Below are 22,267 nucleotides of genomic sequence, written 5' to 3' on the forward strand. Positions count from 1 at the left end.
GGAGGGGCCACAGACCTATAAATAGATATATATTCAATAAACTGATCACTTCCTGTTTCATCCTCAGTTTTCTCATCTGTAAGTCTAGGACAATTTAATATCTCTGTGTGCCACAGTGGATAAACAGTTGTCTTTGGAATCTGGAATCAATCTTAATTTTAATTCAGTAAATATTTATTAAGCATTTACTATGTGCCAGGCACTGCTGCCAAGTCCTGGAGATACAAAACTGAGGCAAGACAGTCCCTGCTCTCAGGAAGCTTCTAGTTTAATGGGGTGAGAAAACATGGAAACAAATATATACAAAGCAAGCTCTATGCAGGATAAATAGGAAAAAATTAACAAAGGGAAAAGAAAGGCTGGGGAGGACAGCTAGATGGCTCAAGGGATAGTCAGGCCTGGAGAGTGGGTTAAATTTGGCTAGATACACAGCCCCAATTGCCTTAGCCCTTCCTGTTCTGCCTTAGTAGAAGCGATACTGTATCATTTTTAAGAAAGAATGTAAGGATTTAAATAAAGGAGTTGTATGGTCGTAAGATTTTAGAAGGGCTTTAAAAGGAAGTCCCCTAGCAGTAGTCAAAAACATTTATTAAAATGTCTACTATATGCAAGGAGATACAAAAAGAGGGAAAAAAGACAGGCCTTACCCTCAAAGAGTTTACAATATAATGGGGAAGAAATAAGCAAGCAAATAAGTACAAAGTTATATTTATATAAACAGGAAACAATTAAAAAAGGAAATGAGCTAGAATGGAGCTTCCAGTAAAAGATAGGGTTTTAATTGAGACTTAAAGGAAGCCAGGGAGGTCAGTAGTCAATGGAGGAGGGTGAGCGTTCAGGGCTGGGGGACAGTCAGAGAAAATGCCCGGAGCTGAGAGATGGAGGGGCTACATCCGCGAACCTTACGCTCTAGGAACCTCTGTTAAAGCAGTAAATTGCAAAGAAAGTGCCCACGTGCTTGGGTAGGGGAAGTTTCCGCCTGCAGGAGTTCCCTAGCCAATGAGATAATCCCAGGGGAAGTCCCGCTCGTGCCCTATGCCCAGCCCGAGCCTAGGACGAGACCAAGGACAGGTCGCTCCATCCTGGTAGAGGGGGTGACCTCGCGCAGGCCGGCTGCTCTTCCCCGCCCCGGGGGCGGGGTCTTGAGGGCGGGGCCTTGGGGATTAAAGACCGGTCTGCGGAGGGGGCGGACGCTTCTTTCGCGCTCGCTCCTCGCCGCAGTGGGCGTACCCTTCTTCACGTACACGATCCATTCTCGGTCTTCTCGATTTCCCCGGCTCTCGGTTCCGCGATGTTGGCGCTGCGCTGCGGCCCTCGCCTGCTTACCCTGGGCCTGGTCCCACAACGGATCTCCTCGGCTCCGAAGCTCGTCCGGGCTGGTGCACGTAGCAGCGCCAGCAGCTCTGACTCCGCGGCCGGCGGCGCCGTCAAGAATCCACTCGTCTACCTGGACGTGAGAGCCGAGGAGGAGCCACTCGGCCGAGTGGTACTGGAGGTGGGTGAGCGCGTGCTGGGTCGTGCCGCGTGCTGTGTTGGGGGCGGAGGGGCGGCGGGCGGGCGCCGGCTTCAGCTCAAGGTCACTGGCTGAGGGGGCGGGTCCTGGCTGGGCCCTCTGATTGGGGGACTGGCCACCGGGGTTGGGGGTGCTGTGTGGCCGGGAGGAGATCGTCCGTCCCGCCTCTCGGACGGTGTGAAGATGCTTACACCACCCATCTGAGATCTGCCACTGACCTGCTGGGTGACATTAACCAAAGTCACATAACCAGTCTGAGCCTCGTTTTACAAATGAGGAAGCTGACGAGATTTGTCAAGGTGGTTCCTTCCTCCCAACTCTTAGGTTTTCCGAGACAAACGGGGAGACCTTGCCCGTCTCTCCTTAGCAGTGGAGGGAAAGAAACTAGTTCAAGGTCATCCCCTTAGAATTGGGAGCCAGCCCCATTGTTTGGTGATTGGGGATCCCGGGGGCAGAGATAAAGGGGGAATGTCGCCATGCCGGGAGGTAGGGTGGCGTTGGGATCCGGAATCCACTCCCGGGCAGCCACTCTCCTTCGGAGCCCGGGAAGAGCTCCGGCTTTGGGGGTTGGGCACAGTATTCCGAACTCTAGGTTCCTGGGTTTGGGAAGGAAAACGCTGGGTCACGTGGACCCAGCAACTATTTGCATAACTGTTTGCTTGTTCAGGTTTGGGAGAGCACTCCATTCCCATGCAACCCCGGATCCTTGGGCTTAGTCACTCGTGTAGCGTATTCCTTGTAGCAATAATGGTAACTCACTCTTTATAGAGGGCTTTACGGGGTACATGGCTATTCCCATTTTTCAGATGAGGATTTTGAGGCTCTGATAAGTTAAGTGACTAGTTACGTAGTTAAGTAAATATTCAAGGTGGAAATTGAACCCAAGTTTACTTAACTAAAATCTAGGACTCTCTTCATACTGTGAGACCTCTCCCCTGTTTATTGATTCAATTGATTATTAAGCCAGGCTCTGGGAGACGTTACAGAAATAAAGATGTTCCCTGTAAAGTCTTCTATTTGGCATTTGAACCCAAGTTTTCTTAACTGAAATCTAGAACTCTTTTCATTCTACCATGTGGCCTCCCTCGTGTTTATTTATTTATTGAATGATCATTAAGTCGTACTTCAGGAGATATTACAGAAATAAGGATAAATACAGCCCCCTGCCCTCCTGGAGGTTGTGGTCTGATTTTCTGTTCTGCTTGGGGGAAGGAGAATGTAGATCAAAGGTTTGAGAGAAGGCTTAGAACTCTGTTAAATAGGGAGAATTAAGAAGTGTGGGAGGCTGGTAAAATGTTAAGTAAATAAGACCCTTGTCTTCTATTGACGCTGCTAGTTAAAATGAAGCCTTGCCTAGGACTCTTGTTCTTTGTGTCCTCAGAGGCTTCCTTGCTTTGCTCCCTCTGACTATTTAGACAGCTGGTGATAACTCAGTGCCCTGGAAAGGAAGGAATTGTTCTAGGCCTGGTCATCATCATCTTGGACCACGCAACAGTTTAATACAACAAGTATTTATTGAATGCTCAGTTAGTTTAATGTAAACCTCTGGGCATCCCTCAGTTTCCTGGTCTGTAAATTGGACATATTTATGTGCCTACTTCACAGGATGGTTGTGAACATTTGTAGGTTTATAAAAGGCTTCTACCCTATATAAACATGGTGGTAAAGGGGTTTGACCAGGAGTCAGGAGACCTGCCCTTAAACTCAGACACTAATTTGTTTTCTGACCTGGCACAAATCACAGCCTCAGTTTTGGATCCTTCTCATTTTATAAGATAAGAAAACTTCTGGTCCAAAAATTTGGGTGTTTTTTTTTTTTAATTGAAAAGACACAATGACCCTGGGCAAGTCACTTCTTTGCCTCAGTTTCCTCAGCTGTAAAATAAGGATGATAATAATAACACCTACCTCCCAGGACTGTTGTGAAACTCACATGAGGTAATATTTGCAAAGTGTTTAGCCTAGTGCCTGGCACATAATAATATTATTAAATGTTAGCTTCTATTTATATTAGTATTACTATAATCCTTACCTTTTAGGAGCCTGTAAGCTAGTTGTATAGATACTAGTTAGGTATAGAAGTTCTGGAAAGATGATGAATTTACCTTTTTCTAGGACTTTACAGCTTATACTACTATGAAATAAAAATGGACATTTTTTATAGGGCTTTGAAGCTTACAAAGGATTTTTCTCACAACACTTGTGTGAAGCAAGCAGTGCAGTCATTGTTGCTGCATTTTACAGTTGCAGAAATTGGAATTCAGAGAATTTAAGTTCCTTATTCAAAGTCCTACAGCTAGCACAGGACAGGACCACTTGCGTCACCTTATGAATTAATTAGACCCTGTTGTCTGTCATGGTAAGGAGTGGTTCAGGCAGGCAGTGATTTGGGAGTTTGGGGTGGCAGGGGGAGGTTGCTTTGGGCTGAAAGAGTGCTCTGGGTCAAGGGTTCCTTCCTCCTGCCTGTCCTCTTGTAACACCTTCACTTCTTTGAAGCAGCTTGAGTGACCTCCAGGTTAGAAAGGTTTGGGCTTGATCTTGATCATTGCTTTAAGTGTCCAAAGTGGGATTCAACCCAGGTCAGGTCTGTTTGGCTCCAGATAAAAGAGAACCTGAAATGGTGCTGGGGAGCCTTTGGTGGCAGTGTGTGAGAACAGTCTTGGACTAGAATTGGGTCCTTCCGGGCCAATATGACGTTTCCAGTGGGGCAAAGCCTTTAATGCTTCAATGATTTATTTGAGGGAAGAAACCTTGTTATTTTTTTTCTCACGTTTGCATCCCAGGACCACAGAGTCCTGTACACAACAGGCACTTAATAAATCCATGTTTGGAAAGCCATAGGCTGGAAGCTAGAGCTGGAAGGGAGCCCATCTTGCCAAACACCCACCTTTTACAGATGAATAAATGGAGGTCCAGAGAGATTAAGAAATTGGCCAAAGGGATTTAAAGCAAATTCCTATGAATCTAAATCTGGTGTTCTCTTTACGACACCGTCCTACCTTTGATCATTTAGTTCAATCCCATTGTTTTATAGATGAGGAAAATTGAAACTCAGGTATAAATTAAGGACCTAGCTAAGGTCACTCCACTGGTCCAGAGCTGGCTGTCCCCCTGCTGAATGCTATGAGATCCATTCTCTTAGATAGGCTCCCAAACTGACTTTTCCTGTTTTTTTCCTTCCCTTCTCTAGCTCAAAGCAGATGTGGTGCCAAAGACTGCAGGTAAGTGTGTTGACTGTCGAGGCTGTGACCTCATCCCTCAAAGTGTCCTGTGAGCATCCCTGGGGTCTGGGGTTCTGTACTCTGAGCTGGGCAGGAATCATGGTCCACTAGAAAGAAAACTGGATGGAAATCAAGAAATGATCATCTAATCTCTAGTTTGCTCATGTCTCGGGTGAGAAGAGAAGAGGGCCATGGACTAGTCTTGGGCTTTGTAACCTTATAAGGTTACATAGGGACATGAATCCCTTTGGCAATGTCTAATGAATCCTGTGAACTTCTTCTTAGAATAATTTTTTTAAAAACTTTCCCTTCTGTCCTAGAATCAGTACTGTGTATCAATTCCAGGGTACAAAAGTGGTAAGGGCTGGGCAGTGGGGGCTAAGTGACTTGCCCAGGGTCACACAGCTAGGAAGTACCTGAGGCCAGATTTGAATCCAGGACCTATTGTTAGGCCTGATTTTTTTTTTATCATTTGAGCCATTTATCTGCCTTGGAAACAGCCTTCCTTATGAAATAATGGGAACACATCTCATTGACTGAGCACCTGAATTACCAGCAAAATTGTCTGCCTTAGAGGCAAGCCTCTCTCCTTTGGAATTCACTTCTTAAAAATTTCTGTTCTTCCCTAATGGAGCAAAAAACCTTTTTGAGGTCATAAACTCTTGTTTTTGTGTGTCTGTGTATGCCCAGCACCTGATCTATAATAGTCATTTAATAAATGTTTATTGATTGATTCAGACCTATCAGGCTGAGGAATCCTTTGAGAAAGGGAGAGAAGGGATAACTAGGTAGCACAGTGAATAGAGTACCAGACTTGGAGTCCAGAGGACCTGGGTTCAAATCTAGCCCTAGGGAAGTCACTTAGCCCTCATTGCCTAACCCTTGCCCTTCTGTCCTAGAGATGTTGTTAAGGCAGAAAGCAAGGGTTTTTTAAAAAAGAGAAAGAAAGGAAGAAAGAAAAGGAGGAAAGAAAGAAAGGAAAAAAGAGAAACAAAGAAAAGGAAAGATAGGAAGAAAGCAAGGAAAGAGAGAGAAAGAAAGAAGAGGAAAGGAAGGAAGGAAGGAAGGAAGGAAGGAAGGAAGGAAGGAAGGAAGGAAGGAAGGAAGGAAAGGAAGGAAGGAAGGAAGGAAGGAAGGAAGGAAGGAAGGAAGGAAGGAAGGAAGAGAGTGTGTAAAGTTCTGGAGTAGAGCATTGGACCCATATGCCAACCTCTGATTTGGGAGAAAAAAACTGATGCCCAGAGAGGTGATGAGACTTGGCCACAGTCACTTGACTAGCATCAGGCAGAAATGGGATCCCAACCCAGTGATTTTCACCTTTGTTGCATACATTGCTTTCTTATCACAGGTTTGAAGAGTCTACACTAGTATAATCAGCACACAGTAAGCATGTATTAAATGCTGACAATGTACCAGGCACTGTGCTAAGTGCTGGCTATACAAAGACAAAACCAAACCCTCCCTGCCCTCAGGAGCTTACTTGCTATTGGGGAGCCATGTCCGTGTAGGGGTCTGTCCAGAGGCACCCCTGGATAGAAAAGGTGGCAGTGGCTAGGAGATGACCTGTCGCCAAAGGCATCTTCTTAACCTCTTGGTGTATCTTTGATCCCTTGTCTGTCTGGTGAAACCAGATGGACCCTGTCTCAGAATGTTTTGTGTTTTTTTTTATTTTTTAATAAAGAACAAAAAAAAACATGGGATTTTGGAGGAAACCAGCGATACTGAAATACAGTTCTCAAAACAAGTTCACGAACCCCGTGATCTCTAACCCGAAGTTAGAAGGGACGTTGAGATAGAAATAAGTTAATTCTGATTCTTTATTTTCTTTGGATCCTCAGAGAATTTCAGAGCCCTCTGCACAGGTGAAAAGGGCTTCGGGTACAAGGGATCGACCTTCCACAGAGTTATTCCTTCATTCATGTGTCAGGTAATGTTTTAAACTCCCTTTTCCCATTGTGACCTGGGAATCTGGCCAGGAGGCTCTAGCTGTTCCTGTCACTGTTGCTAAATGAATTGATGATGGGGGAGGTGAAACTTTTTCAGTCTTACAGGATTAAATGAAGAGAGAATGATATGAGGAGATGCAGGGCTGCGTTGTATTGTAAGGGATTCCAGGGAGCTGTAATAATGGAATTGGCTAAGGATGAGACATCGAGGACAAAGAATTCCTAACTGGAATAGCTACTCCAGGATGGGAGACAGTGGAGCTCGGAAGGTGAATGAGGGAGCCCTTTTGAGTCCCTCATTATCCTTGCCAGAGTGGGATCTTTGAGTTTGACTTAGTCAAGAAATTGGAAAAACCGCAATTCAGCAAACATTTTTTTTAACCTTCTTACCTTCCATCCTAGAACTAATAACAAGTATAATTAATTTTAATATTATTTGTATGTATTAGTAATGACATATAAAAATTTTAATATATTATATTTGATTCATTAATTAATTATAGTAATATATAGTAGTAATTATACTAATTACTACTAAGTATTAGTTCCAAGGCAGAAGAGAAATAAGGGCCAGGCATATAATGGGGGCTAAGCAGTCACACTGCTAGGAAGTGTCTGAGGACAGATTTGAACCCAGAATCTCTCCTCTCGAGGCTTGGCTCTCCATCCACTGAGCATTAGGCTGCCTCCATCAGCAAACATTTTTTTAAAGACCTGGAAGGCATGTAAGATGCAAAGAAAATGCAAACAGTGCCTGGCCTCCACAACCTTCTATTCTGCCGCAGATTTACACAGATAAGTTGATACAATGTATATTGAAAATGATACAAAATAATTTCTAGAAGCAGGGGAGCTCCTTCCTTGGGAGGATGGAGAATTCCCTTGAGGCAGTGGTACCTGAGCTCCGTCTCCATGGTGACAGGCATAGGCTGTCTTTTAGGGATGCCCAGGAACCCAGAGAAGTTCAGATTAGGATGGGGAAGTACAAGAGAGACCCAAAGTCAGCACTAGACGAGTTTGAAGGAACCAACGGAAATAGGTTTTTGTTTCATTTTCTCCTCTATTTTTACCCTGCCTTCCTCGACAAACACCCCTACCCCCTGCCCTTTGTACCCTGATCCACATGGGAAATCCCAGGGTGGGCGCCTGACTTTTGTTTGCAGTGAAAGACCACGTAGGGAGGAGACTCCGAGGCTTCTGTCCCTGCCACCTTGTTCAGCTTTGGCAAAACTGACCCCTGGTGCCCCGTGTTCTGTGCCCGCTGGGAGAGGTTGGCATGAGAAAACTGCAGGGCCAGCAGGACTGTTTGCTGTTTTGATAACCTGTGGTTTCCTGTTTGGGATTTTATTACAATTCTTACTACATGTGGCCATTTTTTAGCATGAAGAGAGTTTTAATTCCATCTATTTTGCTTCAGAATTTCCCCCAAACTACTTCATCCCCCGGGGAGCCCCTCCCTCCCATAACTCCACCATTGAAGGAGAGATGGAGCCGGGCACCCTCCTCAGTCCTCTGCCCAAGCCGGGGTTGATTGGGTCGGGGGCACTCTGGAGTCCCAGGTTGCCTTGGATGGAGTGGGCTTAGCTTGTCGTCCCTGAACCTCCCCGCCTCCCGTAATTAGCCTCGCCAGCATTCCTGGCGCACCCCGGCCCGGGAGTTTGCTGACTAACCTGCCCCAGGACCCCGTCCTCCTTTTTGGGGTCTCTGGCAGTGTCTGGGGAAGCCTGTGAACACCTTCTCAGAATAAGGCTTTTAGTGCATAAACCCAAATCCGGAGGGTACAAAGGAAGCCAACCCTCTTGAAGACATTAAACCCGTATTTCTTAGGTTCTCAGACCCTCGCTGACCCTGCCCTCAGGGCCGAGGAACGTGGGGGAAGGTTTCCCTCCCTCCTGCCTCTCTTGTGTTTGGGGACACGCGGCAGGCAGGCAGGCAGACTGGCAGGCAGGCAGGCAGGCAGACAGACTGGCAGGCAGGCAGACTGGCAGACAGGCAAGGCAGGCAGGCAGGCAGACTGGCAGACAGGCAAGGCAGGCAGGCAGACTGGCAGGCAGACTGGCAGGCTTTTCCAGGCCGCAGTAGAAGAGCGGCAACGCCGAGCTTGTTAGTAGGAGCTCACTGATGGAGGGGCCAATTCCCAGGTAACCGGGCAGCGCTGTGTCACGGGGAAGGCAGGAAGGCGGCGTCCCTGCGAAGGGAAGATAGGAGCCTTCGCCCTGAACTGAATGTTGGGAAATGGGAGGCCTCTTCCGGCTGATTCTTGTGACAAGCAAATAAAGGCTTCGGGGAATATGAGTCAGCTCTTTTTAGACTGGAAAGGGAGCCGAGCAGCAGCGCAGATCATCCAAAGCCAGAGAAGGGTTTTTAGAGAGGGTTCATCACCTCCTATTATTCTGTCCCTCCTTGTCCTTGCCAGGCCTCAGTTTCCTTAGCTGTAAAAGGAGGCCGTTAGACTAGCGCGGGTGGCCCAGGCTGGGTCCCTTTGGGCTCTGGAGTTCTGATCCTGTGAGAGTTGCTGACATGTCACAGGGAGCGCCTCACGCTTTGCTTCGCCTTGTTCCCTGTTATGGTTGAGGCAGCTTCTCCTCTGACATGCTTCGGGGGCTCATGTTGGGAGAGGGCTGACCCCCTCTCTTGAGCAGCTCGGCTCCCCGTTGGGCCTCTGATGATCTGATCTGTGTCCTCCAGGCTGGCGACTTCACCAATCACAATGGCACGGGTGGCAAGTCCATCTACGGCAGCCGATTTCCAGATGAAAACTTCGTCCTGAAGCACGTCGGGCCGGGTCAGTCCTGCTCCCCTTCTTCTTTGGAGGCGCTTTTCCCGGTGTCCTGGGCCACCCCCGCGCGTGGCTGTCCTCACATCCCCTGCCTGGCCTCAGGCAGACTCCATTGTTTCCCACCCATGACTGTCTGGGCTCTCCGTTTCTTCTTGTCGCTCCTTTCTGGGCCCTCTGGACGGGACGGGCTCCCCGTAAAGCGGTCGTTCTGGATCAGCCCGAGCTACACTCGAGGCTGCTTTCCTTCCCCTTCCTAGAATCCGCGTCCAGAGGGTCCTTCCTGAGCGTTGGCTCTGGATGTTTGGGGCGCTCTGTGAAGGCGGTCCTTCCCCTCCCGCCATCTTCTCTGTTGGGAGTGAGGGGTGCGGGGGGTGCTTGGGCCCGGGGGGGGGGGGGGGCCTGTGGGCCGCTTCTGACTCCACCCCTTGTTCTTGCCGCAGGCGTCCTGTCCATGGCCAACGCGGGCCCCAACACCAACGGCTCCCAGTTCTTCATTTGCACCATGAAGACGGACTGGTGAGTGCCGGGGGCCCCGGGGAGGGCTTCTAGAGGGAGCGGGAGAGCCTCGGGGGCCATCGCCACACTGTCCAGGCAGGCTAGGAGAGAGCGGGAGAGCCTCGGGGGCCATCGCCACGCTGTCCAGGCAGGCTAGGAGGGAGCGGGAGAGCCTCAGGGCCATCGCCACGCTGCCCAGGCTAGGAGGGAGCGGGAGAGCCTCAGGGCCATCGCCACGCTGCCCAGGCTAGGAAAGAGCAGGAGAGCCTCGGGGGCCATCGCTGTCCAGGCAGGCTAGGAGAGAGCGGGAGAGCCTCGGGGGCCATCGCCACGCTGTCCAGGCAGGCTAGGAGGGAGCGGGAGAGCCTCAGGGCCATCGCCACGCTGTCCAGGCAGGCTAGGAGGGAGCGGGAGAGCCTCAGGGCCATCGCCACGCTGCCCAGGCTAGGAGAGAGCGGGAGAGCCTCGGGGGCCATCGCCACGCTGCCCAGGGAGGCTAGGAGGGAGCGGGAGAGCCTCAGGGCCATCGCCACGCTGCCCAGGCTAGGAGAGAGCGGGAGAGCCTCGGGGGCCATCGCCACGCTGCCCAGGGAGGCTAGGAGGGAGCGGGAGAGCCTCGGGGGCCATCGCTGTCCAGGCAGGCTAGGAGAGAGCGGGAGAGCCTCAGGGGCCATCGCCACGCTGCCCAGGGAGGCTAGGAGGGAGCGGGAGAGCCTTAGGGCCATCGCCATGATGCCCAGGCAGGCTAGGAGGGAGCGGGAGAGCCTCGGGGGCCATCGCCACACTGTCCAGGCAGGCTAGGAGAGAGCGGGAGAGCCTCAGGGGCCATCGCCACGCTGTCCAGGCAGGCTAGGAGAGAGCGGGAGAGCCTCAGGGGCCATCGCCACGCTGCCCAGGGAGGCTAGGAGGGAGCGGGAGAGCCTTAGGGCCATCGCCATGATGCCCAGGCAGGCTAGGAGGGAGCGGGAGAGCCTCGGGGGCCATCGCCACACTGTCCAGGCAGGCTAGGAGAGAGCGGGAGAGCCTCAGGGGCCATCGCCACGCTGTCCAGGCAGGCTAGGAGGGAGCGGGAGAGCCTCAGGGCCATCGCCACGCTGCCCAGGCTAGGAGGGAGCGGGAGAGCCTCAGGGCCATCGCCACGCTGCCCAGGCTAGGAAAGAGCAGGAGAGCCTCGGGGGCCATCGCTGTCCAGGCAGGCTAGGAGAGAGCGGGAGAGCCTCGGGGGCCATCGCCACGCTGTCCAGGCAGGCTAGGAGGGAGCGGGAGAGCCTCAGGGCCATCGCCACGCTGTCCAGGCAGGCTAGGAGGGAGCGGGAGAGCCTCAGGGCCATCGCCACGCTGCCCAGGCTAGGAGAGAGCGGGAGAGCCTCGGGGGCCATCGCCACGCTGCCCAGGGAGGCTAGGAGGGAGCGGGAGAGCCTCAGGGCCATCGCCACGCTGCCCAGGCAGGCTAGGAGGGAGCGGGAGAGCCTCAGGGCCATCGCCACGCTGCCCAGGCTAGGAGAGAGCGGGAGAGCCTCGGGGGCCATCGCCACGCTGCCCAGGGAGGCTAGGAGGGAGCGGGAGAGCCTCGGGGGCCATCGCTGTCCAGGCAGGCTAGGAGAGAGCGGGAGAGCCTCAGGGGCCATCGCCACGCTGCCCAGGGAGGCTAGGAGGGAGCGGGAGAGCCTTAGGGCCATCGCCATGATGCCCAGGCAGGCTAGGAGAGAGCGGGAGAGCCTCGGGGGCCATCGCCATGATGCCCAGGGAGGCTAGGAGAGAGCGGGAGAGCCTCGGGGGCCATCGCTGCCCAGGCAGACTAGGAGGGAGCGGGAGAGCCTTGGGGGCCATTGCTGCCCAGGGAGGCTAGGAGGCAGCGGGAGAGCCTCGGGGGCCATCGCCACGCTGCCCAGGCAAGGCTCCGGCCCAGCAACACGGCAGCCCTTCAGGGCTCGTTACCTCTTGGCCGCATTGAGGTTAGGCCCTCGCGGGGGGACATTCGGGCAGAAGTGTCCGAGGCGGGCGGAAATAGGGGGATGAGCCTCGGTGAGAAGGACGCTCCGGCACCCGCCTCCTGCTGAACAGGGGCCCAATACTATGCATGAGTTCCCAAGCAGAAAGGGCTAAGCAGTGGGGGTGAAGGGACTCGCCCAGGGACACAGCTGGGAAGTGTCTGAGGCCAGACTGGACCCCGGGCCTGGCCCTCGGCCGCTGCTCGTCCTTTTGGTAGACTCTGCCGTGAGTCCCCTGTGTGTGCCCCTTCTAGGCTGGATGGGAAGCACGTCGTGTTTGGCCACGTCAAGGAAGGCATGGACGTGGTGAAGAAGATCGAATCCTACGGCTCCAAGAATGGGAAGACCTCCAAGAAGATCGTCATCGCGGACTGTGGCCAGCTGAGCTAGCCGGCCTTTTGCCACTTGAGCATGTCGGTCTAGCCGCCCCCTTACAAAAGACTCCTTGTTTAGAGGGACTTAGTGGAATGCACGGTGTCCACATACCTGAATCCGTGGCCCCGTCTGTCTGGTTCCTTTCATTTCTGTCTGTGCAAAGATCCGTTTTGAGCATCTCTAGATTTCTTGTTCCCTCCCAACTCACCGGGGCTTCCTTTTAGAACCCGAGCCTACGTGCCGTGCACCCCCTCCCCGGAGCCTTCACGGTCCCTCTGGATGGAGTCCGTTCGGCTTGTTTTCAGAGGGATGGTCACTGTTAGGGAGCCCGTCTGCCTTATCAACAAAGGGGAAGGTGTGGCCTGGCCACGGAGAGAAGTCAGATTTCACAAGCATTCTTGGCAAAAGGCGGCAATATCCCCCCTGCCCCCATTTGGAAGATCTAATTAATTTGTTCCACTAATTAAAAGTGCCTTCTCTTTTCGTGGAGAGAAGCGGGGTACGGTCAAAAGAGAACCTGGGGGGCAGCTGGGTCTCGTGTGACCGTGGGGATGCCGCTTCCTCTCCGGGCTGGGCTTTCCTGTGGAGAGCATCCAGGGAGCCTCGGAAGGTTTCCTTTCCCTCCTCACATCCTAGGATCTTTTATGGTGGTGTATTGACACCCACCAGCGGTCATCTTCTCCCTTGACCCGTCCTCGCCTCTGTCGCTCGCTCCTCAGCCCTGCGTTCTAGTACAGTCTGCGTTTCCATGGATTCCCTCTTCTCTTACTCGGGGCTCCCTCTGCCGTGGACTCTCCCAGGGTCACATCCTGACCTTGCCAAGAAGAGACTTGATTCCACTCGAGCCCCGGCCGCCTCTGCTTTCCACACGGACCGGCGGAAGCCCGTTCAGGGTCCATGTGCTCTCCCGGGCCCTGACCCTAACGGGTGGGGCCTGTGGAAGCCCCACAAGCCATGGACCAGAGCCAGGCTCCCTCGGAGTAGGAACTGTGAAGTCCAAAAGCTCTTCTGCTGTTCTCGAGACTTGCTCCAAACGGTAGAAGTGGGTTGTTGTGAACAAACAGAGCATTCAACTGTGAGCAATAGTGAACCACTCTGAATTTGTGTGTCCGGGTGGAAAGTCACCAATAACTTGGAAACACGCCTTAAGGAAGCTTTATTGGTGGGGACTGTGCTCCATTGATGCTGGAGGACACAACCGACCTCTGTGTATAGGTAGATGACCTAGTTTCTATTAAAAAAATGTGCAGAAATGATTTGAAGCTGACTTAGTTTATGAAACCTTTTTTTTAAAACACTTGATTGTCCAATTTTAATAAAATAAATAAATCTTATTTTATTACAAAAAAAAATCTTGTATGAGTAACCTTGGGGGGAGAGATTGCCTATCAATTCTCAAAAGGCTGTTTGCTATTGTAACTCAGAGATATGGGTTCAAATCCCTGCGGCACTTAATCTCTGCAATCTAGGGCAAAATCCTAAACCACTGAGGGGAGTGAGGCAGCTCGTTGATGGAGAGCCAGGGTCCGAGAAAGGAGGTCTTTGGTTCCTATCTGGCCTCAAATACTTCCTAGCTATGTGACCCTGGGCAAGTCACTTAACCTCCATTGCCTATTCCTTTCTGCTCTTTTGCCTTAGAACCAAATACCCATTATTGACTCTGAGATGGAAGGCAAGGGTTTAAAAAAAAACATAACTGATAGGAAGCATGCTTTAAAGAACCCTTTCATATATTCTCTTTCCTTTAAGCTTCTAAAGATCAACAATTTCACGGGTTTCACGGGTGTAGTTGGTTGTTCCTGCCTGGCACTCGGACCACAACCTCTCCATGCCGTGGTTTCATGGCATCCTGTGTCCAATTTGGGGTGGTTTGTTTTTTACCTTCACTGATTCTTGGGTAATAGTTCCTCACTTGGCTTAACCTTTCCACCAGCAGTGTGATCTGTTAGAACCTTCAGGAACCCAGTGTGCCATTAGAATGGACCTCTAATGAACCATTGGCCAAACCATACTATTCCTAACCATCCCAAAGGCCACTAGTGGTCAGGTTTGGATCTAAAGTCGATGAATCTTAGTGGTTATTTGAAATCTTAGAATGTTATTGAAACAATATTTAAATTTATATTGGATTAAGGTATGGATCTAGAACTGGGAAGGACCACAGAAGTCATCGCGCCTAATCTTCACTTTGCAGATAAAAAAACCCAAAGTTGACGAGTTAAGTTTCCCAAGTTCCTCTAAGTAAGGGTCACAGGTGGGCTCTGAACCCAGGTCCTCCGACTCCAGAACTAGTGCTCTTTGCAGTTAAAAACCCCAAACAACCCGTACCATCCTTCTTGGAATCAGTACCAAGTATTGGTTTAGGCAGAAGAGAAGTAAGGGCGAGGCAGTGGGGTTGAAGTGGTTTTCCCAGGTCACCCAGCTAGGAAGTGTCTGAATCCAGATTTGAAGCCAAGATTTCCCATCGCTAGTTCTGGATCTCTTGTCCATGGAGCCACCTCACTGCCCCTCTCCTTGTTGCTTCTTGTACAAGACACTCTCGGTTTCCTTTTCTTTTTACTGGCTTTCTCCAATTTCTGGAATTGTCATCCTTTTTATCTCCATTTTTTGGCTTCCCTAATGCCTTTCCTCTGTGATTATCTCATTTATCCTATCTGTACCTTGTTTGTACGTACTTTCTTGCTGTGGTTTTCACCACTAGGCTGAACTCCTTGAGAGGCAAGATTATCTTTTTTTCCCCTTTATATCTCCAGCACTTAGCATAATGTCTGACCCATAGTAGGTGCTAAACTAAGGTTTGTTAGCTTGATTTGACTATTAGTGTGCCTGCCTTTCTGTAGGTTATTAAAGATGGGCTTTGCAACTTACCTAATCTTTGCTAATTTGCTGGGTATGAGGTGAAACCTCGAGATATTTTGAAATTTTTACTCTAATCGTTTAATGATTTGAAGCATTCTTTCACAGCGTTGTTACAATTTTGTAATTTTTCTTTTGGAAACTGTCCATATTCTTGGATCATTTATCTGGTTATTACTTTTATTTGTGTTATTTGCCCTTGAGGAAATCACTTTAACTTCCCTGGCCTTTAATTTCCTCTAATGTCAAATGAAGGGTGGTGCTGGATGACCTCTGATGTCCCTCCTATCTTTGGATCTATTGGAGAATGGCTTTTGGTTGTTACTGTTTGTTAGTTCCCTTTGGATCTTGGATATCAGAAGCCTCTTGAAGATATTTGGAGCAAAGATTTTTTCCCCCAATTCAGGCTCCTTTTTAATCTGAATTGTATTAATTTTGCTAGTGTGAAATCTTTCAAATTTTACATACTAAAACTTACTAATTTTGTCCATGGGGAGTTATCTCTATGCTTCTTTTGGTTAAAAATTCTCCCCCTAGTCATAACTAGGAGAAATAACTCATTTGGTTAACTCCTAATTTTTTTTTAATGGGGTGATTTATAATATTCAGATCTTCTGGTTTGAATTTATTATGGCATATAATGGAAGATATTTGTCTAAACTTAATTTTTGCGCGACAGGTATTTTTATCAAACAGAGTTCTCCAAGTAATTTATTTTTAATTCAATTTTATTTTATTAATTTTTAATATTAATTGTAATAATGTTAGTATTGTTTATGAAGAATTCATATCATTAATATTTTGTTTTATTAATTATATTTATTTCTTCAGATCCTCTTATTCTGAGCTCCTCCTCCCCCAATGAGAAAACAAGAAGAGCAAAACCTATGTTAAAAAGCACGTATAGTCAAGCAACATAAATTTCCAGATTGACCATGTCCAAGAAACATACATGTGTGTCATTAAGTCTATTACCCCTCTCTCTGGAGTGGAGTAGCATGTCTTATCATGAGTCATCTGGCATTGTGATTGGTTCTTGTTCCCAAGTCCTTCAAAGTTGTTTGTCTTTACAATATTATTGTTACCGTATAAATCATTTGCTTGGTTCTGCTCACTTCTCACTGCATCAGTTCAGACAGATCTCTGATTTCTCTGAAACTATCCCCCTTTTATCATTTCTTATGTAGTAATTCCATCACATTTTTTTACCCTCACTTGTTTAGCCATTTCCAATTTGTGAATACATCATTAGTTTTTAATTCTTGGCCACCATGAAAAGAACTTACATAAGTATTTTTGTGTATATTTTGGGTCCTTTTCCTTTTTCTTTGATCTCTTTATGGTACAAATATGGGAAGAGTATTACTGGATCAAAGGTTGTATGTATGTATGTATATATATATATATATATATATATATATATACTTTAATAGATTTGGGCATATTTCCACCAGAACATTTGGACTAGTTCATAGCGCCTCAGCTTCATTAAATCTGTTTTCCCACAGCCTCTAGCATTTATCATTTTCCATTTTTTTGTCAGTTTTGCCAGTCTAGAGGGAAGCACCTCGGAGTTAATTACCTTCCATCTTAGAATCAATACTGTGTAAGGGCTAGGCAATGGGGGTCAAGTGACTTGCCCAGGTTCACACAGCTAGGAAGTGTCTGAAGTCAGATTTGAACCTGGGACCTCCCATCTCTAGGCCTGGCTCTCAATCCACTGAGCCACCCAGCTGTCCCCCTCGGAGTTGTTTTAATTTTTCTTCCTCTGAGAATTACCAATTCATGTCCTTTGATCATTTATCAATTGGGCAATGACTCTTATCCTAATAAATTTGAATAAGTCCCCTATATAGCTTAGAAATGAGGCTTTTATCAGAGAAATTTGCTGTAAAGATTCCACCACCCCCATCCCCAACTTCCCAGTTTTCTAATTTTAGTTGCATTGGTTTAGGGCATTTAAAATTTTATTTCATCAAAATTGTTCATTTTACTTCTTGTAAACCTGTATTTCTTGTTTGGTCATAAATACTTCCTCTTTACATAAATCTGACAGATAATATCTTCCTCTAATTTTTTTGTAATATACCCTTATGTCTAAATTATGTATTTTTCTCAGTCTAATTGAATGCTGGGTTGTAAAGTTCAGTTGTTTCTGATTCATTCTTAGCTACTTAGTTTCACTAATATACTTTTCCATTTTTTAATGGAAACAATTCCAGATTATTTTGAAGGTTACTGCCTGATAGTATAATTTAAGTACTTAATTCCTACTTACTACCCTTATTTCCCTTGAGATTCTAGACTTTATGTTTCTCCAAATGAATTTTGTTCATTTGTCTAGTTCTCTAAAGTATTTCCTTGGCAGTTCAATTTGAAATTATTTATTATTCTTAATTTCTTCAAAAAGTATTTCAGAATTATATTTATACAAGTTTTGAATGTTCCTTGGTAATCTGACTCACAAATATTCTATGAGTATTATAGTTATTTTGAAAGGAACTTCCTTTCTCTTATCTTTTCTTGGATTTTGTTTTTTGCTGTATATAAATGCCATTGATTTTGTGGATTTCTTTTGTATACTGCTACAGGATGCAAAGCTATTAATCATATCAGTGTGTCTCTTTGCTGCTTCTCAGGGGTTTTCTCACGTCAGCAGTGAGTGGGAGCAGTTTTTGTTCTCTTTACCTATTTTTATGCCTTTCATATCTTTCTCTTATCTTACTACTATCCCTAGTATTTCTAGAACTGTCGAAGAACAGTGGTCACAGGGAAGAAGATATAGATATTTAATTCCTTCTTTGTTTTCCCTATGAGTGATTTTTGAGAGAGAACATTGAAATTGTGTAGATATGTCATGTAAAATTCATGTTTTTGGTCAGAGAAGTGAGTGAGTTTCTTGGGGGTCAGGAGAGTATATGGAAAAGTTATTTGGGTTCACTTAGAAGTATTTCCATAGAAGATGATCTTTCTCAGGGTTTTATGGTTCGAAGTTCCTCTCAAACACTAATAATCTCATTCTATAGATGAAGAATCTGAGAACTAGAGAGGGCAAATGACTTGGCCAATTTCTCACAGTGATTTAGTGGCCATCAGGCCAAGAATCCAAGTCTTTTGATTGTATAAAGGATGTAGAAGATTTATTCCTTAACAACATTCCTATGAAATAATTAGAAGAAGCATCATCATTCTCATTTGATGGATGAGGATAAAAACCTACAGCTAGTAAATTGCACAGCTAGAACTATGTACCATCTTTGATTACATGGTAAATTGCCACTTGTTTATCTGATGATTTTCTTTTAATGTTATTTTGAGGGAACCTTGGTTCAAGTGGTACTTCCTGTTCTATTTCATAATCTGATCAATGAGTTTATTCTGAAGCCAGGACAGTTATTGAGAGGGCAGTTAATTCCTTGGCAGGTTCCTTAAGATTATATTTATCCATATTATATTATATTATATATCCAAAGATTACATTCACTTTGAGAACTTTCCCTTCATGTGTGTAATTTTTGTGAGGCAGAAAGTTAATGCAGAGTTCACATTTAGGATCATGGATTAGTCATTGATCTCGTTCCGAGGTTAACTAGTTTGAGGAGAGGTCATTGGTGGTCCTGAGGAATCATTCCATTCACTCTTTTCAGGCTGGTAATTTTTGAAGGAGGTCAATGAGTTAATGGAAGGGTCAATGACTTCACTGACAAGCCATTTAGGGTCAGGCACTTTATTCACTCTGAAGAGCATTTTATTGGCATTGGATATTTGAGAGGGCACTGTGGTCACCAAGCTTATATTTGGGGTCCTGGGGAAACCCATGATTTATATTTAATTTAATGAGGTCACCAGGAGCTTACTGAGGTCAAACAGGAAGATTTTATTCATTCTGAGATTTCCTTTTTAGAGCAATGATTTACCAGACTAAACTGAAGTGATGTCGATTCATATCAGTCCTTAAAGAGGTTAAGAGATCCTCAAAGAATCATGGGTCGTGGGGTCTAAAAAGGAGAACATTCTATCCTAAATAATTTTTCCTGTATAAGTTCTAGTCCATCAAAACCATCCAGGACTTTAACTCTGCTAGCATGCTGAACTACGTCCATCCCTTAGGGAAAGGTTTCCAGGGCAGTTATTACCATAGTAGTGTCTTCTTTCTGAGGATTAGCCTAGCTAAGTAGGGAGAATTTTAGGACCCACTAGGATAACCACCAGATGATGAACTTTTTGACCAAGACAATTCATGAAACAAAAACTCAATAGGGCCCTCAGGCTTGTTTATGCGTCCCCTTCTGCTTTTCCCAAGGCAAAGTGGTGGAAAAGGACTGAGGATCTCAGATTTTAGATAATAAATATGAATGTAACCACGGGTACCAATGCATTGTCAAGAGAACTCATGGAAAGTACCTAGGATGTTCTGTGCTTGGATTTATGAGTTAGCCAGGCAAGGATGGTTTGTAACCTATAATTTTGGAAGAAATATCCATATTAATGAGGTTGGAAATGGCATCAGAGAATATTTTTTTAATTAAATTATTTTAAATTAACAAGGATTTTCTCTCCCTCTCACTTCCCATGGGGGGGTGGGGGGAACAACTTGTAAAAATATGCATAGTCAAGCAAGATAAATTCGTACTTTGACCATATTCAAAAGTATGGGTTCCATTCAGAATTCTGAATTCATCGCTTCTCTCTCAGGAGGCAACTGTAGCATACTGCATCATGGGCTCTCTGGCATCAGAGTAATTCATTGCATTAATCAGTCTTTTGAAGACTTTCAAGGTTTTTAGCTTTATAACGTCATTATTGCATAAATTACTCTTCTGGTTCTTCTCACTTCACTCTGCATAGGCTGAGCCAAATCTTCTAGGTTTCTCTGAAACTGCCCCTTATGTCATTTCTTATGGCACAATACCCATCTGGAACATCCATGTATCAGAATCTCTTCAGCCATTGGGCACCTCCTTATTTCCAGTTCTTTGTCACCATAAAAAGAGCTGCTATCAATATTTTTGTACACAGGGGTCCTTTTTCTTGGCATATATAAGTTCACGGGTATATTTTTTATTGTGCACATGAGAGGGTAACTTGGGTTATTGAAAAATATAAATCTGTTCTCATGTCTAAAATCCAGTGTCAGGTGGCACACAGTCACTGAGACGTCACTCAATTCACTTCATGCTACACATTCCCATCAGGTTAAATCCGTTCTTCCCCATTCTCTATATCATAACTCTGTGGTGACATGCACGTTTCAGCATAAGGACTGTCTTGTTTCCCAATGCTAAAGGCAAACAAGTAGTCCACTCAGAACCAAGACCAAGATCCCCGTGGCAAGGTCTGAGATATAGGCTCCATTGTGATTGTCCATTGGAGGCTTTGAGCATTTGTTGCACCACGAGAACTTGACTTATCAGAAAATGTATCTAGAAGCAGCCACAGTGGCCAGGATTTTCTGGTCATAAAAATGTGCAATTATAAAAAAGTCACTGAAAGTGTCCTCCCGGCTGCTCTTTGCCTTGAGCGTGCAAGATTGTTTGCATACTGAGATTGAAAAGGAGTTGATGAAATCAGCCATTTCCCCCAGGCAGGCAGAGATGACTGGGGGAATCCGTGGTAGAGCAAAAACTTCTACAGGAGGACAGAGTTAGTTTGGGGTTTTGATTTTCTTTTTGAAGATGATGAAGGAGAAAAAAATAGATTTTTTTTTTCAAATTGAAAACAAAATTAAATTTTAAATAGATGAAAATCCTCGAGGCTGGAAAGCCAATAGCTGAGATGGGATTACTAACATTCATGTAGCTTGGTGGATAGAAGAAAAAATTGGTTTTAGATCTCAAAGAGCAGAGTTCAAGCCCTGCCTCGTGCAAACATGGGCTGAATGGTCACAGACAAGTCACTGGAACTCTCAGTCTTCTAGGCATATTCCTGTGACTCTTAATGAGAGGTAAGTTGCCTGTTTGTATGGGTGGAGGGAGTTTCCACCTTATGAAATAACACACACACACACTAAATAAATATGAATTATGATAGGGAAGGAGGTAAGAGGTAGGGGGTGAAGAAAGATGGACTAAAAAGACTTGTTTGCCAAACCCCAGAATAGCACAGGCGGGGCATCCTTGAAACTCAAGTGGGATGGTTTAGGAAAATATTCCAAGTAAATCTTACTTCATAGAGCAGGAAGTTAAAGATGCAGTGTGGTGGTGATATAGAATGAGGAGAAATCTGGGTTTGAATTCCATCTCTAGAACTTGCTATTTGTACATGGACAAGCCACTGAACCTTGGTTTCCCAATCTGTGAAATGGGAGGGGAGGGGTTAATAGCACCAATGAGATAAAGTATTGGAGACACAGAATTGTATGTAGCACGGTCACTTTGAGTGGTTCTAAAAATATAGTCCAGTGACCCCTTAGGTCTCCAAGACCCTTTCAGAGGTTCTATGAAGTCAAAACTATTTTCATGTTGATACCAAGATGTTTTCATTTCTGATATGGTAGTGATAGATATAACCCACATAAACAAAAGTTCCTCTTGGAAAAGTCCTCAATTTTTAAGACTGTAAAGATATCCAAAGACCAGAAAGTTTGAGATCCACTGTGTAGTCATTAGAGAACTGGAATCAGGCATTGGAACCCAGAAGACCTGAGTTCAAATCCCACCTCTGATTCACACTGGTGGGTGAGCCTGGGCAAGCCACTTTAGGTGTTTTAACCAGCAAAGTATCAATGCCCCAGGGAACAAGGAAGGATTGGGGGTGAGCTTTTGAATCCCAATTTCAGCAGGAAGACTGATTGTGGCAGTTATGCCATATTTGGATGTGAATTGGGACCAATGTTATGTAGGAACTGAGCAAAGATATGAGGCTAATCCTCTGCTCCTCCATCCCAATCCCCCCATGAACTGGGCTAGAGTAGGGGAGATCATGGACCATGGTGATGGTTTGTTCTTGTTATATCTTTGAAGTAGAAGGTAATTGTTGAGAAGTAGTTAAATGGAATTGGGTTACTAATCATAGCCCTAACAATGGGGGAACCGTAGCTGGCAGGGGCTCAAGCCAAGGAGAGGAGAGGAGAAATATCCATCTGAAATCCT

General features: G+C 46.5%; 1 protein-coding gene across 2 annotated transcripts; it reads left to right on the forward strand.

Annotated features, from left to right (window-relative positions):
• The first annotated feature begins 1,011 nt into the window (after positions 1 to 1,011).
• Positions 1,012 to 13,672, forward strand: PPIF (peptidylprolyl isomerase F). 2 transcript variants are annotated; one of them, XM_001368925.4, is made up of 6 exons: positions 1,012 to 1,495; positions 4,704 to 4,734; positions 6,573 to 6,661; positions 9,369 to 9,465; positions 9,900 to 9,975; positions 12,200 to 13,672. In XM_001368925.4, exons 1-6 carry the CDS (start codon positions 1,292 to 1,294, stop codon positions 12,333 to 12,335), a joined length of 633 nt encoding a protein of 210 aa, XP_001368962.1. In that variant the 5' UTR covers positions 1,012 to 1,291; the 3' UTR covers positions 12,336 to 13,672. The 2 variants fall into 2 exon arrangements, with proteins under 2 accessions (XP_001368962.1, XP_056655815.1); XM_056799837.1 differs by lacking the exon at positions 1,012 to 1,495 and adding an exon at positions 1,675 to 1,812.
• The last annotated feature ends 8,595 nt before the right edge of the window (positions 13,673 to 22,267 follow it).

Source organism: Monodelphis domestica, chromosome 1 (genome assembly GCF_027887165.1).
Source record: "Monodelphis domestica isolate mMonDom1 chromosome 1, mMonDom1.pri, whole genome shotgun sequence".
Lineage (NCBI taxonomy): Eukaryota > Metazoa > Chordata > Mammalia > Didelphimorphia > Didelphidae > Monodelphis > Monodelphis domestica.

Excerpts from the sequence above, each read along its gene's own strand:
- PPIF (XM_001368925.4), top strand. The coding sequence starts at position 1,292 with ATGTTGGCGCTGCGCTGCGGCCCTCGCCTGCTTACCCTGGGCCTGGTC. Across the intron at positions 4,735-6,572 it reads TGTGGTGCCAAAGACTGCAG|AGAATTTCAGAGCCCTCTGC; the intron begins GTAAGTGTGTTG and ends TTGGATCCTCAG. Across the intron at positions 9,466-9,899 it reads CCTGAAGCACGTCGGGCCGG|GCGTCCTGTCCATGGCCAAC; the intron begins GTCAGTCCTGCT and ends TTCTTGCCGCAG.